The following is a 17,511-nucleotide window of genomic DNA, read 5'->3' as shown; positions in this document are numbered from 1 at the left end:
TTAGCACAACATGAATTTCAAGCTGGATGAATAAAGAATCCATGTTACTCTTTTATTTTTTAATTGAGTCAAGGAAATTAGGTACTCATAATCTCGACAACATTAGAGTTTATTTATGAAAGAACAATGCATTGCCCCATCAGAATGTAACACTGACCGTAAGTATGTCATGGACTTCCTTCAACCACAATAACAACACAATATAAATAGCAGAGAAAATGATGCAGAACTTAGAACAAGAATGAAAGAAAATCCAAGAACTCAATTCTTTATTCTTGGAAGAGACTTTCAAGGAATCTCTTACCTCCAAAGGAACTACAGTCTCAGCAATTATGAACAAGAATTCTGATACAAGTTTTCTGCTTTTATACTCATTCTATACTACAAAACTAAACATAGTCAGTTCATTACATCTAAGAGTTAAAACAAAGCGTATATTTCTTGCATGATGCCTTCAATCTCAAAAAGCATATCTTCACTAAAGTTCCTGATGCACCGTTTTGATCTCTATTATGTTAAAAACTATTGCTTCCCAAAAAACATAACATCACTTAAGTCCCTAATGCCCCAAAATGCACAGCTTCACTTAAGTTTCTGATGCACCGTTTTGATTCTTGTTCTATTAAAACCATTGCTTAGCTACAATCACCCCTCCCCTCCCCCCCCCCCCCCCCAAAAAAAAGGCTATCACACTACTTTTCAAACTTTCCCAATCCCCTTCCCCTCCCCCCCCCCCCCCTCCCTCCCAAAAAAAAACCACCACCACCAACTAGGAAGGCTACACAAATTCCATAGTAACTCCCAAGAACTATCTTTCAGAGGTGCTCCCGACCATTTAACAAGTACCTTGATAGCGCATGATTGCCCTCTTTCTTCATTCTCCTTTCTAAAATATACTCAGGCTCAAATTGAGCTTGCCTTTGTGAATCCAAATGAGGTAGCGTAGGTAGTGGAATAATATTGTCTTAGCTTTTTCTTTGAGCATGACCAATGAAACACTAGATGTATTTTTGAAGAATAAGTTAAGTTCAATTCATGTGCCAATGTACTAGTCTTTTTAAGGACATAAAAAGGCCCAAAAAATCCACCCGGCCTTCCCATCACCACCACCAACAACAACTAAAAGACTTTGTCCACAAGGTGTGGGTAAAGGCTATGCAAATTCCATAGTAACTCCCAAGAACTATCTTCTAAAGGTGCTCCAAACCATTTAACAAGTACCTTTATAGCTGCATGATTGCCCACTTTTTTCATTCTCCTCTCTAAAATAAACTCAAACTTAGATTGAACTTGCCCTTGGGAATCTAGAGGAGGTAGTGTAAGTAATGGAATAATATTTTTTTTTCTTTAAGCATGACCAATGAAACACTAGATGTGTTTTTTAAGAAGAAAGTAAGTTCAACTTATAGGCCAATGTACTAGTCTTTTCAAGGACTTGAAAAGGCCTAAAGAACCTTGGAGTAAGTTTTAGATTGTAGCACATGAATACTAATTTCTGCTTATATGGTTGAGGCCTAAAACCCACCCATGCTCCCACTTCAAAACTCCTTTTAGACATTTTCCGATCAGCAAACATCTTCATTCTTTACTAAGCCTTATGCAAATTCTTTCTTAACATCACCATAAGATGTTCCCTTGGTTTCAATTACCGATCCACTGTAGCATTAGCAATTGTTCCTAGAATGTAGGTTAGTAACTTGGGTGGAAAATACCCATAGAAGGCTTCAAAAGGGGAGACTTCAATTGATGAGTGGCAAGTGGTGTTATAATACCATTCTGCCATAGGAATCTACAAACTTCAATCATTTGGCTTGCCAGTGGTATAACATCTCAAATATCCCTTTAACGACTTATTCAATGCCTCAGTTTGCAGATCAAACTATGGTTGATAGGCAAAACTAAAATTGAGTGAAGTACCTTACAATTGAAACAACTCCCTCCAAAAAGTACTCGTGAAAATTGGATCCATATTTGATATAATGGATTTAGGCATCCCATATAACTTAAAGATGAGAGAGAGAGAGAGAGAACCTTGGGCTACCTTGCTTATTGTATAAGGATGAGCAAGAGAAAAAAAAAATGAGCAATTTGGTAAGGCTATCCACTATTGTGAAGATCACTGTAAACCTATTGGAAAGAGGCAGACCTTCAATGAAGTCCATGAAAATATCTAGCCATGGAGAAGTGGGAATTGGTAGTGGCTGCAGTAGTCCAACTAGATGGATAGTCTCATGCTTACTGGTCCAACACATCACATTCCTTGACTAGCTTTTTAATGTCCCTATGCATACCTTCCCAATAAGAATCCAACTTGAACCTTAGCACTGTTTTATGATAGCCCACATAACTAGTTTGTGGATTATGATGTATATGTTGTAATACTTTAGCCTTGAATGGAGAATTATGAATCACCACTAGCTTCCCTTTCCTCAATAATAGGCCTTGTTGTATTGTGTAATGTTTGGAATTTTCAAATTATGTTGAAATTTAGAATAGATATCACTAAGTTGGGAGAGAGTTGATAGTTTGCTTCAATTCCTCAATCTAGACAAGAGTTAGAAAAGTAATCAAAGTCTTAAAGGGCATCTACAACTTTATTATCCTTCCCTCTTTTATAATCAATAGTAAAATCATAACCCATCTACTTTGACAACCACTTATGTTGAGCTTCAATCCCCCACCCTTTGCTCTAATAAGCACTTCAAGGCCAGTGGATCAATCTTAATTTTAAAGACTCTCTCTAACAAATATGGTCTCCATTTACTGACTGCAGAAACAAGTATCAACGACACCTTTTTGTATGTGGATAACAGCAATGTCTTACCTTTCAAAGCCTTGCTGCAAGAGCATAACCCTCAAACCTACTCCAGAAGCATCACATTCAATTGTAAAGCTCTTGGAAAAATCAGGTAACCTCATAACAAAAGGTTCAGTAATAGCCTTATTCAGTTGCAAAAAAGCTCAAGTTGCTTCTTCAATCCAAAAGAAAGTGTTCTTTTTTGACAATCCAGTCAATGAAGTTGCTATAATTCCATAATTCATTATGAATTTTTTGTAATAGCCCATGAGACCCAAAAACCCTTTCAATGCCTTCAGAGAAATGGGAATAGGCCATTCCAACATTGAGACGATCTTAGGTGGATCAACTTTAACCCCACTTCCAAAATAACATGACACAAATAGTCAATCTCTTCCATTCCAAACTTAAATTTAGACTTTTTTTAATATAAGATGTGTTGTTTCAATACTCCTAGGACTAATGTGAGATGCCCCCACATGCTCCCCCAAATCCTCGCTATATATCATAATATCATCAAAGAAGTCCAACACAAATCTTCTCAAGAAGGGCCCGAATACATCATATTCATAAACCCTTCAAAAGTAGCATGGACATAAGTAAGGCCAAAAAACATTACTAAGAACTCATAGTAGCCCTCATGAGTTCTAAAAGATGTCTTTTCAAGGTTGTCTTTGATCACCCTAATCTAGTGATAACGTGATCTCAAGTCTAACTTGGAAAATACCTTGGCTCCAAACAACTCATCAAGCAACTCATCAATAACAGGTATGGGAAGTTTGTCCTTGATGGCCACTTGATTAAATGCACGATAATCCACATACATCCTCCAAGTACCATCTACCTTTTTTACAAGTAATACTGGTGAAGAAAAAGGACTTTGGTTAGGCCTCACTACCCCAAACATTAACAAGCCTTGAACAATATTTTTTATTTCTATCTTATTATAGTGTGGGTATCTATAAGGACTAACTAACATTGGAACAATTCTTTCTTTCCAGAGAATGTGATGGTCAAAAGTTCTTCTTGGAGGTAACCCACTAGTTAAGCAAAAACCTCCTTAAACTCTTCAATAATATACATTACTTCTTTTACCTGATTTCCAGGTTGTTCTGCTTGCTCACCTGCCACTAATTGTAAAAAGTAAACTTGCTGCCTAACTAGAGAAGACTAAAAACAACTTTCCCCAATCTGCACCTTCAAATTTTCAGATTTCATCCCTCGCAAAGTCACTTTCAACTACCCCACCACAAAGCTCATTGACATAAAATTAAAATCCCAAATGGGTCCCACGGTTTTCAAACAATGGACTTCCAGTACAATATTACAATCCCTTAAAGTCAAAACGTTAAAAGGAGTTCTGAACCTTAAGCCTTGAATCTTAATCAATTCCTCACATCTACCTTTACTTAGCACCTTATCTCCATTAGCCATTTACTCAGCACCTTATCTCCATTAGGCACTCTAACTTGTAAGTTGGAATCACTATGGATCCTTAACTTGGCTGCCTACACCACTAGTAGATCTAAGAAGTTATGAGTGCTTCTTGAGTCTACTAGAATTTCTACTGAACCAATCCTTCCAAGTAATCACATAGCATTATTGTTATGTGAAGGATATCTCCAAAATTTCCTCCTCATTCATTGTCTTTTCCACCACAACACTAAGCCCCTCACTATCCTCCTCCATTTCCACCATTTCAATTACAGGATCTTCAACTTGCAAAAGGTATACTTTTGGATTCTTACACACAATTCCATTTTACATCATAGTGGTAATAAATGCCCTTTCTCCTTTTTCATTCATTTGAGAAGAAAAATTCTTTTTAACTAAAATACTAGGCTTCCATACTCTATTCCCTTCCAACACTATCACAAAGAATCCCTTCTTGGTACTTACTCCACCACCCTTCCATGATCTCCTAGAAGTCATCAAGTACTCCTCTAGTATTTTTGCTAATCCAAAAGCTACATTGAGGTTAATAGGATTGAGCATTTGTATAGGCAATCGAATCTCATCCTTTAAGCCACTCAAGAAACAACTCAATTTGTGTCTTTCAGACAACCCTTTAAGTCTGTTAAACAAAACTTCAAATTGAGCCTACAAACAGCCACAAATGATGTTTGCTTGAGGCGAGGCAAAGCCTCCATATGATCATTATAACTTGTTGGTCTAAATCTAAGTTGTAAGTCAACCAGTAAAAACTAGATAGTCTATGGCATCTTGGTACCGTACCAAAGCCCCACTCTACATATGATATGATGACATCAAAAGTATCTGTTTTGAGGGTTTTGAAGGAAATCAAAGTATTGGATGGCTTTGAAAATCCACCTAGTAGGGTTGTTCCCATTGAAATGGGGAAAGTCTAACCCCACTCCATGAGGTACAGAAATCCTTTTATCATTACTTCCCATCCTAACCCCTCGAAAACCCTATCCAGATAGAGTTACATGACGATTTTCTACAAGAGTTTTGATCATATCAATAAGTTGTTCTAACCTGTCAATAATGCCATGTATAGCATGGTGATGATCATGTAGTGCCTTTGTAAAGCCTCCTATTGTTTCTATGATCCTTCTTAGTGCAACTTCAAAGTTGCTCGAGTGCCTTCCGCCATAAGAGGATCGGCCTCTCTAATACCAATTGTCACAGGCTTCTTTTATACACAACACAAATGGCAGAGAAAATGATGCAGAACTTAGAACAATAATGAAAAGTTTCCCAAGAACTCAATTCTTTATTTTTGGAAGAGGATTTCGAGGAACCTCCAACCTCCAAAGGAACTTTAGTCCCAACAATATTGAACAGGAATTCTTATACAAGTTTATAGCTTTTATACTTGTTCTATACTACAAAACTAAACGTTTCATTGCATCTAAGAGAAATGCAGTGTATATTTCTTCCTTCTCGCGTGATGCCTTCTATTCCAAAACGCGCATCTTCATTCAAGTTCCTAACGCACCATTTTGATCTCCATTCTGTTAAAATTCGTTGCTTCCCAAAACGCACAGCATCACTTAAGTCCTGATGCCCCAAAGCGCACAGCTTCACTGAAGTTCCTAACGCACCATTTTATTTGTTAAAACCATTCCTCAGCCACAATCACCCCCAGGCCATCACACTACTCAGACTTACCCTTATAAAGTAGACCCCTTGCGTACTCAGAATGTACCATTGATAAGAAGTAACGTGTACCCATAGGCCTTCTGTATTGGTTGGTCTGTTAGTACTCCCGACACCGACTCTCTTGAATTTAGTTGAAAAATCTTACAGATTACACTCTCATCTCATTTTTATCTTATTATAACTAAGTATCTCATTTTCATCTTGTTATAACAAAATAGCATTGTCTATCAACCTTTAAATTTTTCTTGAAAAAATAAAAGATAATCCCAAAAGTAATAAAAATACCACATTTTACACGGTAGAATGAAAATAAAACGAAAGTGCGTCTGTAATAACATTCCTAATTTGAATTGGCCATTCTTGTTGATTGGCAATCGCATCCAGTCCGGCTGATAATGAGGAATGATCAGCAGTCATCACCCATCAAATTGCAAGAAAATTAGAAATTTGTTATAAACTATCTTGAATTGTATGACCACATTTATCTAGTCGTCAAATGCATAATGCATAGTGCCAGCATAGTATTGCATAGTAACTGGCATAGTGAATGGTCGACATATGCACAGTGCATAGTGCCAGCATAATACTGCATAATAAGCTAGCATAGTTCCCTTTGTACGCCTATATATATCGTTGAATTTTTTAAGAAATTCATAAGTTTCATAACCTTTCTGAGCTCTATCTCTTTCTCTCTCCTTTTAAAAGTTTTATAATACGTTATGGCTCTCTCTTTTCTATGATTTCATAACACGTTATCAGCACGAAAGTTCTGACGATTTTGAAGCTAGTAGTCCTCAACTTCAAGTAAGTTTTTCAATATATTTTTATATTCCTGATTTATATATGTAAAAAATGTCAAATCTTACAAAATTGGAATTCGTTGCTCTTGACATTTCTGGAAAAAATTATTTATCTTGGATCCTTGATGCTGAGATCCATCTGGATGCGATGAACCTGGGAGATACAATTAAAGAAGGAAATCAATGGTCCCTGCAGGACCGTGCTAAGGCAATGATTTTCCTTCGGCACCATCTTCATGAAGAATTAAAAACTGAGTATCTAACGGTGAAAGATCCACTTATTTTGTGGAATGATTTAAGGGAGAGATATGAACACCAGAAAACTGTAATCCTCCCAAAAGCTTGTCATGATTGGATGCACCTGAGGTTGCAAGACTTCAAGAGTGTTAGTGAGTATAACTCTGCACTCTTTAAAATTAGCTCGCTATTGAAATTATGTGGTGAAAAAGTCACTGATGATGACTTATTAGAGAAGACATATACTACTTTTCATGCCTCGAATGTGCTCCTGCAGCAGCAGTATCGAGAGCGAAAGTTCAAAAAATATTCTGAACTTATATCTTGTCTTCTATTAGCTGAGCAAAATAATGAGCTTTTGTTAAGAAATCACCAGTCATGTCCTACTGGTTCTATTTCATTCCCTGAAGTGAATGGTACTAGATTTACATCATTCCCAGAAGCGAATGGTGCATCTTTTCAAAGAAAACGAGGGCGTGGACGTGGTAGGAAAAACTATGGAAGTAGAGGTCCTAGAAGTGACCACACTAAAAGGGACAATAATAGATATACACCATACCACCAGAAGTGGTTCAACTCAGAAAAGGGCAAAGGTCCCCAAAACAAATTTTTAAAGAAAGATGAAGATGGATGTCATAAATGTGGTATGACTGGACATTGGGCTCGTATCTGTCGTACAGATAAGCACTTGGTTGACTTATATCAGTCTTCTATAAAAGAAAAAACAAAGAAATTTGAAACAAATTTTACTGAACCATCATATGCTTTAGATTCTATAGATGGAGAAGATATTACAAGTCTTGATGTTTCTGATTTCTTTGAGGATTCTAATGGTAGAGTTGATCATGAAAGTGTTCCTTTTTAATTAATGTATTTACTTTATCTTATTATAAAATATTTTTATATTCTGCAATATTTTGTAGTAATGAAAGTTTTATTTATTCTTTTATACTTGTTATAAATTATTAATGATATGATTTATCTGAGAATGGAAATGGAGCATCCCTGAAGGATTGCCCTAAATCAATAATTTTATTGAGTATCTCATATGAGTGATACTTGTACCAAAAACTCATTATAATTTATGCACCTGAAGTTACATAATTGAAATTGTGGAAAGAATATATATTTGAATGAACGTCTCGAATGTGCTCCTGAAGTAGCAATATGAAATGCAAACGTTCACAATATATTCTAAATCAGTATCAGTGACTGAGCAAAATAATGAGTTTTTTATAAGAATCATTATTCACGTCTTACTAGATCTACATCATTTCCTGAATTGAATGATAATGAATTTATATCATTCTATTCCCTGAAGTGAAAAGAATGATGCGAAACTAAGAGATTGGACGTAATAATGAATATCTTTTTGGGCCAGAAGCTCGTATTGGAAAAGCTGTAAGCTTTCTCTTTGAGATGATATTATACAAATTATTGAATCAAATATTATGATGCATCAAAAGGTGATATAATTCAAAATATTTGTATCTTTTCATGGTTATCTTGATCATCCAAAATCAATTACGATAAATCGAATGATTTTCATATGGACGTCCATAAAAGAACCAGAAGATTCTTCTACTATAAAGTTTTACCACCAAAAATGAAAAGAAAAATTTGCTTGAAGCAAATAAGATGAAATTATTCGACGTTATCTTGATTATCATATATGAACCAGAAGTTCAGATGATAATTAAATTTTGGATACAATAAGATAAAAATGTCTCATATTCTAACTGTTAAAATCCCAGCGAGGATTGAAGTCCCTGTAGGACAATTAAGAAATTTAGCAGTCTAAAGACATGTATAAAGGCATGTGAGACTTATCGATACAAAAGATAGAGTATCTCAAAAGAGAAATGCACAAATAATTTGGTGCTCCTGAAGAGGCCATACCCACAAAACAAGTAATAAAGTCCATCCAAATTTTCTGTATAAAATTCTCCTATATAAACTCTTGAAGAGTACCTCCTGAAGAGGTTTTTCATGAAAATGTCTTCCCTTGAAGAGGGACAGGTACCTGAAAATAACGAGATCTCGTTACATTTCATGAATAATAGAGAAATTATGGATAGAAATAAAATTGTTGTCGATAATGTATTTCCATATGAGATGGCAATTAACATTACCAGAAGTAATGATGAAAGTGAATCAAGAATCGTCGAGGAATACGACGTAAAATATTGGCCAAATTTGAAAGAAACAATTCCTGCAGAATTGATTCACTAGTAAAATATGATGCATCGGGACTTATAGTCCAAACACCTAAAGAGGTGATTCTTGTTGAATGTCAGTGGGTATTTATGAAAAGGAAATAAAAATGTGATATATAAATCACGAGTCAGTTTCTCAATTCCTGCAGAATTGATATCACTAAGTAAAATGTGATAAATATGGATTTGAAGTCCAAACACCTAAAGAGGTGATTTTTGTTAAATATCAGTGGATATTTATATATATAATATAAAAAGCCTGAAACTTTTAATATGAAAATGTGATATAGAAATCACAAGTTAGTTTCTCGAAGAAACAATATTGATATGATTTTAAAGTGGTTGAAATCATATTGAGATTTTTATTAGCTTGAAAGTTACCGAGAGTTTGGATATGCATGATTAACTGCAAATTTATATGGATCATTGGATCATGATATATATATGAAAATCCCTGAAAGATAGAAAATGTCTGAAGCTTCTAATATGAATACATCTGGAAATATGTATTCTATCAAGTTTCAAAGATCCTTATATGATCTAAAGCAATCCAAACGCAAATGAAAACAAACTATTATTGCAGTTTATATATATGATTTAAATGTCATTGAGGCTCCAAAAGAGCTCATAAAAACTGCACATATTTGAAATATAAATCTGAAACCCTTGCAGCTTCAAGGGGAAGATGAATGATGTTATTAGTCATGAAATACCATCTTTTAATACAATTAGTATTTCAGATTCATATTATGGGTTTGATATGAAGTGTGCATTATTAAAGAATAAATAAAAGGGAGCACACAGAACATCTACCAAAAGATAGAAACACAAATATGAATATTTGTGAAATATTATTTTATTATCTTGAAGCAAGAATTACAAAAATTTGAGACACTTTGCCTCATTCTTCAAACGCTCTTGTTCTTCAAGAATCTGCATAGCATCCCTATCTAAAGGGGTGGACAATCGAAAAGAAGATTTAAGTAAGGATTTTAAATTTCTATTCTCTTTCTTTATTGATTTTATCTTCATGTTGGACTCCAGAAGAAGTCGCTGAAGTATAGCAATATTCTCATGGAGATTGTCAACTCCACAAGTTCTGGATTGCAGTCGCTGAGAAAATGCGACAATGGATGATGAGTATCGGGTATCGAGACTCACAAGCTCATAGATAGCTTCATTATCTGACCTACGAGTCAGATCATTATATTGCATGATAGCACCTGTGATAGAAGCAGGAACAGCTGATGAATGAGGTGCAGAATACCTCATATATTGACCCTGAGAAGATTGCTGAGTCATTGCAGAGAGAGATTGCAGGATAAGAATGCAGAAAGAGATTGTAGAGTAAAAATGCAGTATGATTACAAAAAAGTAAAGAAGATGAGATGCGAATGAAGATGAACTGAATATCTCTTTTATAGAGAAAATTATGATACAGCATCTCTCGTGAAGCAAAAGAAAAGAGATGGAATATAACTTCATAGCTCTGCGGCGCCTGACAGCACGCCTGACACCTACAGAGGAGTTGAAAATCCGCGATGCTTGTCTGATCTTAAAAGGCTGGCCACCGTTTTTATTAAAAAATGAGGTTAGCGGTTTAATGTTGATGAATTCTCTACTAACTGTGTTATTTACAAAAACTCCAGAAGAGTACAACTCCAGAAGAGTAGTGATGAGTAGAAAGATCCAGTTGTGATTATTTTATCAACATGGATCAAGTCCACAGTTAGTTGGATGTATAGATGCGAGTTATCTTTCAGATACACACAAGAAGATCATTGCAATTCATGAGAAGAAAGTTGAAATTGATATCAAGAAGGTACGGTCAAGTAAAAATCTGGCAGATTTATTCACTAAAGCATTACCAACTGCAACATTTAAGAAGATTATGCAGAATATTAGAATGCGGAGGTTTGAAGACCTGTTATCATGCAATTTTCAGAGGAAGTAATGTCTTGAAGACTTGTGCTGATTGTACTCTTTTTCCTTCGCTAAGGTTTTATCCTACTGGGTTTTCCTTTGCAAGGTTTTAATAAAGCAATCCTAAAGCACTCGGCAATACACATGAATACTGTACTCTTTTTCCTTCGCCATTGATTTTTTCCCACAGGGTTTTTCCTTGACAAGGTTTTAACGAGGCATATTCTTTAAATATGGTCATCCAAAATGAAAGTGTTATAAACTATCTTGAATTGTATGACCACATTTATCTAGTCGTCAAATGCATAATGCATAGTGCCATACTGCATAGTAACTAGCATAGTGAATGATCGACGTATGTACAGTGCATAGTGTCAGTATAATAACTGACATAGTGAATGATCGACATATGTACAGTACATAATACCAACATAGTACTGCATAGTAAACTAACATAGTTCCCTTTGTACGCCTATATATATAGTTGAATTCTTTAAGAAATTCATAAGTTTCATAACCTTTCTGAACTCTATCTCTTTCTCTCTCCTTTTAAAAGTTTTATAATACGTTATGACTCTGTTTTCTATGATTTCATAACAAAATTAAAGTATAAATATGTTGTTAGAAAAGTCAAGTTCTTTTACCGAAAACAAAAATATAATCTAAACACGAATGTCTGCGAACACCGCGGCATGACCATGATCATGGTTAAGAAGAAAAATACATGAAAAATTCATTTTAACCATCCTGTTCTGTCAACCTCCACAGACAGCTATCAAAATGTGGTTCCAAAATACCGAAGCCACCATAATGGTGACAGGATAAGAAAATTGATGCTTATTTATCAGAATGACAAGCTGTACTCAACAGCCTTCTGAATTGCAGTAAAACATAGAAATCTTTCTTTATGCTGTGCTAGTTATCAACAACTTCGATGAGGGATGGCTCATAGTCACTAGGAGCCTCAAATCCATGGAGATTCATCACAGTTGCAGCAACATTTGCAAGCCCACCATTAGGAACATCCTTGCGAAACTGAACACCAGGCGCCAATCCAGGACCTCCAATTGCAATTGGCACCTAAATAAATAAATAATCCAACGTTTTAAAACTTGAGCACAATCCATTTTAACACTTAACAGTAGAATGCTAATAGACCAATAACTACCATAACATCCCAGGGTCAGTGCAAAAAGGACATAATTTCTTAATGCTTTAGAAGGAAAAGGACATAGGCCACCGATAAAATCCCAAGTTATTGAAATTCACACACTACATATGAAAGGAAAGTAGTCTTATTTGCAAAATATTCCCAACGCCAAGAGCACAGCTTTAATCAAGCTGGCCAAACCAAAATGATAAATCCACTTTTATTTCCACTGCAAAACAAGAGTTCCGTGAACTTACTGGTTGAAGAGTGTGGGAAGTGAGTATTTGAATGTTCCCATTCTTGTCCAGAAGAGGTTGCCCGGTCTTGTTCCTCTTCACCATGTCCTCTGCATTACCGTGATCTGCAGTAACAACATAAATTCCACCCACTTGCTCTATTGCGTCAAGAATCATCTGCAAGTTGATAGTTTCTTCAGTCAGCCAATATGCAGCCCTTTCTTTCGATGGATAAAAGGAAAATGGAATAGAAGGTGGAAGACATGATTAAAGCTCCCCACAGCATCTATCATTTTTTTTATTAGTCAGTTCATGTACTCTATGAACCTAATACTTCATCCTCTGGCCCATTCTCATGGGGGAACGAAGTGCAATTTGAGCTAGAGCTCATTGGCTGCTATTGAGTTTCATTTTCAAATATTTCTTAGTTTCCTTGCGAGTAAACACTTAATTCCAACCGGTTCAACTAACTCTGATAAGAAAAGCAAGAGGCTCCAAAAGACTTAATTCACTCGCTCTTACAAGGACACCCAGAATTGCAAAGTCTGAACATGAAGGAAAATAAAAAAACCTTCATACCTTGACAGCTTCATCGGCAGCCTTGCAAGCAACAACTGTAGCCCCAATATCACCAGTATGGCCCACCATGTCACCATTTGGTAGGTTAACACGCACCTAGGTAGATACATGCAATGACAGGTCAAGTTTTGTTCAAGCTGAAGCCATGTTCCAAAAATATCACTTAAGTCATTGAATTACCTGGTCGAATTTTTGGCTAAGTATAGCATCTCTCGTTTTTTCAGCAATCTCCAATGCCTTCATCTTTGGCTGCACGTTGAAAGTTATTCCAGAATCACTTGGAATTTCAATGTATTCCTCCAGTTCCGAATTGAAATACCCAGAGCGGTTTCCATTCCAGAAGAAAGTGACGTGACCAAATTTGACAGTCTCACTGTTGTCCCACAAAACAATTTTTTGTTATAAGTACAACAAAAAAAGTAGAATGATATTCAAACATCCATGACTTTCAGTTATAATCAAGAGAATTGGATACTAATTGGAGTAAAAGGGTAAAAAATAATTTGGGCACCTCCAAAAATGAGATGTAACGTCAAACTGATATTGTATCTCAAAGATCATCCACAATCGAGCCAAATTTTAGGCATATGGAAATGATGGCTTCTTATTTGGGTATCGCATCTACTTAATAGTGCAGCTTAATTGCTACCATTGGGAAGAACAAGCTTCTAGCTCTCTCTTCAAAAGCTGCTTGTACCAGCACATTGAGGAGTTCCCTTTTAAGAAAGCAACGAAAAAAAACCCACAAGCAATGCTCAAAAGAAATTTCCGCCCACAAGCCACAAAATTTTTTCTGTCATACTTGACAAAAAGAAAAAGTTCTCCACTTCCCATAATTGCATTTCCCCTGCAAAATAGGACAGACTCTCTCCGTCCCCAATGGCCAGTTCCTACAAAATCCTATGAGCTCCACCCTCAACATATTCAAATAAAAAAATATGTACCAGAGCAGAGGAGACTTCACTTCAAGAATAGAATTAGTCGAAGAAAAAACACTCCTACTGTATGGAAAAGTAAAAATGAGTGACAAATCAAGCTAGTGACAACTAACCTGCAAGCAAAAGTACGAACACCATTGTGCACTAGATATTCACCAGATGTTCTCTCGATCTCTGGAGGCGAAACAAGGTAATGGCTTGGAAGCTTCAACTCACCATCATACTGAAGCATTCCAGCGTAATGGATTTTAGGGAATCGAACTCGATCAAACTTGTCAAAACTTTCATATTCAAGCGCCTGAGCAATCATAGTCATCCGATCTGCTCGGAAGTTGAATGTAACCACTGCATCACCATCAAATATAGGGCCAACAGGCTTCCCATTCTCATCAACAATAACAAAAGGAGGCAAATACTGGTCACTGGCCTTAGGTTCCTCCCTTAATTTCTTGACAGCTTCAACAGCACTTCTAAATTTGTAAGGGGCTTCACCAAGAACCTGGGCGTACCATCCACGTTTGACTACATCCCAGTCATTCTGCAAAAGACCCAGTTAATATTCTTTACAGCTAAATTATCATAATCATTAATTAATATGATTGAACCTGAGAGTTAAAATGAAACAAACAAACAAACAAACAAACAAGCTTGCATCATCAATAACAATCATGGGAATCATTCACATAGATGCAAAGTGGCTCAAGTATGATACCATCAAGTAGCAGCTTACATCCTTGGTTCTAAAATCTAGGGGTGGGGAACCACCACTTTCATCTTTCCTTTTGAGGTCAACTTAGGACTATTCAGTAATAAAAGAAAAAAGTTTAGGCCGGCTAGAAACTTTCCATATTTAGCCAAACTATCCAAGGATGAATGGAACGCCTGAATTATATGCTGATGTTACACTACAATCATACGAAACAAGAACACACAAAACAAACAACAATAAAGAAGCAATCATAACTATAATAGAACCCGAGTCTATGCTATTTCATACCTCATAACGATCCATTGTAACATACATGCGACCGCCGCCAGATGCAATCTGTGCATCAACACCCCTTTCCCGTAATTTTGCAAGTTCATTCTCAAGAGTTTCTACAAATCCTACGCTTGAACCATCCAAAACATCACGGCCATCAGTAAGAATATGAACACGGATTCTCTTAGCATTTTGCTCACTACATCCTTTAAGCAATAACTGCATATGAAAAGAAAAAAAAAGGATACGTATTATTTTGGAATGTCAACAAAAGCACAAATCAATAAAGTGAGTCCTAAACTATTAAGACCTACCAGCAACTGATCAAGCCTGGAGTGAACTCCGCCATCACTCAAAAGCCCAATGAGATGCAATGTGCCATTTTCAAAACATTCCTTTATGTACTTAAAACCTTCTCCTTCATAAATCTTTCCAGAGGCAAGAGCAAGGTCAACAAGCTTTGCACTATATATTCAGCCAAAAGAAAAATGAATAAGTAGCCATTCACACCACAAATGAACCTTTAATTGAAAATCTATTACAGATCATATAAACATGTAAAGAAACCGAAAAATGATCTCCAGAAAAAGTAAAAGTGAAAGCTGATGGATTAACGAGAACGTGTAGAGAGGAATCAACGAGAGCATGTCAACTGACATACCATGAGTCCCAAGCTTATTTATCGATGCCATCAACAAGCACATAACAGCTTAAACAACTCATAAATGTGTTTTCCAAACCAAGGACTAACATCTAATGAGAGTTGATCTCACCACTTTACTGCTTTACAGCCTAAAGCGTAATACATATTTTTACTGCCTTGTGCGTTATGACGAAACCATAGTCCAGGTCAATACCTCGAACACCCAATAATTAGAAAGTCACGGCATTTACTCTAATAAGTAATGAGCACGCAACGGATTCATGGATATTAGAACAAAGTGGAAACCACTTTCACTGGTTCGAAAGATAGATAACATTAGGAAGTTTTTTAGTTGTCGACCTAATACAAGGATCCATACATCATTCAAAGAATAATTTTTTTTATTAAATTATAATACTCCAGACTCCTCTGTATGATTGCAAACGGTATAAGAAAAGGATAGGAAGATAGGCAAGACAAACTTTACCCTTGAGCATAGATGCGACCGGCCCCAAGAGCATTGTGACCAACCTCACTGTTGCCCATATCATCTTCTGTAGGAAGGCCTACGGCAGTACCGTGAGCCTTAACTAACCTCCATCTCTCAGGAGCACCCTATAGAAAATAAAATAGAGTGGCGAAGAAAACCCCACCTCAGAGATCTGATATTGAATAAATTTAAAAAAGAAGAAAAATGAAAATAGAGACAGAAAATGCATAATCGGAGAGGTCAATCGATCTGTGTGGGCAAATGAAAATAAAGTAGTACCTGTTTGAGGGAATCCATGGTGGGAGTATCGGCGACAGAGATGCAGTTGTACTGATCGGGCTTGGCCTCACCCCAGCCGTCCAAAACCACCACAGCCACAGTCTTACCCTTTGGCAGCTTCGGGTGATCGGCCAATTTAAACGAGAATCCTGAGCTCCCCATGTTTGATTTGGATTTCTATTTTTGATGTTTGTGGTCTCTTCCTTCTCTGCACAAACTAATAGTAATACCCAAACCAAAACCACCAACAACTGGTCAGTTCTCGGATTGACAAGATATTTAAAGAAAAGAAATCAAAAGGTCAAATATGTACGTATCCATCAAACAACATCGACGAATCACAGTCGCACTAATACTGGGATACAAGAAATACGGTCAAATACGAACACAGAAACGCCCACTTTACCTTGTTACTACTACGACAATTCAAACAAAGAAAGATCCAGAAAGAGAGAAGCAGCAGCCGCCTTCACTTTCCAGAACAGCTTCTACACTTGCGCTTTATGTTGTTGTAATATAAATAATAAAAGGGAGGCTCTACCAGCCGGATGGGTGTAAAATGAAGTTTTACACCCACTAATAACACTATAACACGTAGGAGGTCCACCAAGGAGAACAATAAAAGTCCTTGTAGTGTATCCTTCTCTGTGCCCTTCTTCTCTGTCCACCCAACCCACCCCCCCCCCCCCCCCCCCCCCAAAATAACCCTGATTTGCTGTGCCCTTTAAAAAAATAAAAAATAAAAAAGGATCTTCCCCCACGCCTCCCTCGTCGCTTGTTGTCCCTCTCATGTGTTTTTGTTGCTCTGTAATGGGTGTAAAACAAAGAAAGTCTCACCACTTCTTTTCTTTGCATGCAGTTTGTACAAAAAAACTGCCATTAAAGCAATGCTTCTTTCGCTTGTTTTAATTAATTAGAATTTGGAAGCTGATCCTACCATGCAAAGAACGGATTCAAGGTCAAAGATTTTGTCTCTATTTAATTTGAATGAATTGAAAAAGCTAGCTACCTAGGATTTACCTTTCCTATATGATCGATACCATTCATCATCATCATGTTCGATCTCTAACCCAGCGGCAGAACAAAATTATTTAGACATGAAAGGTAGCAAATCT

At 36.4% G+C, this 17,511-nt stretch overlaps 1 protein-coding gene across 2 annotated transcripts; it reads right to left on the bottom strand.

Annotated features, from left to right (window-relative positions):
- Positions 1-11,772: 11,772 nt before the first annotated feature.
- On the bottom strand, positions 11,773-16,963 carry LOC122278911 (2,3-bisphosphoglycerate-independent phosphoglycerate mutase). 2 transcript variants are annotated; one of them, XM_043089118.1, is made up of 10 exons: positions 16,803-16,963; positions 16,397-16,613; positions 16,115-16,242; positions 15,299-15,449; positions 15,000-15,203; positions 14,116-14,540; positions 13,245-13,437; positions 13,065-13,160; positions 12,507-12,662; positions 11,773-12,179 (listed from the first exon to the last, which is right to left on the bottom strand). In XM_043089118.1, the coding sequence occupies exons 2-10, from the start codon at positions 16,556-16,558 to the stop codon at positions 12,015-12,017; spliced, it is 1,680 nt and encodes a 559-aa protein (XP_042945052.1). In that variant the 5' UTR covers positions 16,559-16,613; positions 16,803-16,963; the 3' UTR covers positions 11,773-12,014. The 2 variants fall into 2 exon arrangements, with proteins under 2 accessions (XP_042945052.1, XP_042945053.1); XM_043089119.1 differs by having other exon boundaries at positions 16,397-16,604; positions 16,803-16,962.
- Between the last annotated feature and the right edge of the window lie 548 nt (positions 16,964-17,511).

Source organism: Carya illinoinensis, chromosome 10 (assembly GCF_018687715.1).
Source record: "Carya illinoinensis cultivar Pawnee chromosome 10, C.illinoinensisPawnee_v1, whole genome shotgun sequence".
NCBI lineage: Eukaryota > Viridiplantae > Streptophyta > Magnoliopsida > Fagales > Juglandaceae > Carya > Carya illinoinensis.
The sequence above is the reverse complement of the archived record's forward strand: the minus strand, read 5'-3'. Positions and strand labels throughout refer to the sequence as shown.

Bases quoted from the DNA above. Each gene is read 5' to 3' on its own strand.
- LOC122278911 (XM_043089118.1), bottom strand. From the start codon at position 16,558: ATGGGGAGCTCAGGATTCTCGTTTAAATTGGCCGATCACCCGAAGCTG. The intron at 15,450-16,114 runs GTAAAGTTTGTC...CTGAATATATAG, and splicing joins GGTCGCATCTATGCTCAAGG to TGCAAAGCTTGTTGACCTTG. The intron at 14,541-14,999 runs GTATGAAATAGC...GGTCTTTTGCAG, and splicing joins TTACAATGGATCGTTATGAG to AATGACTGGGATGTAGTCAA.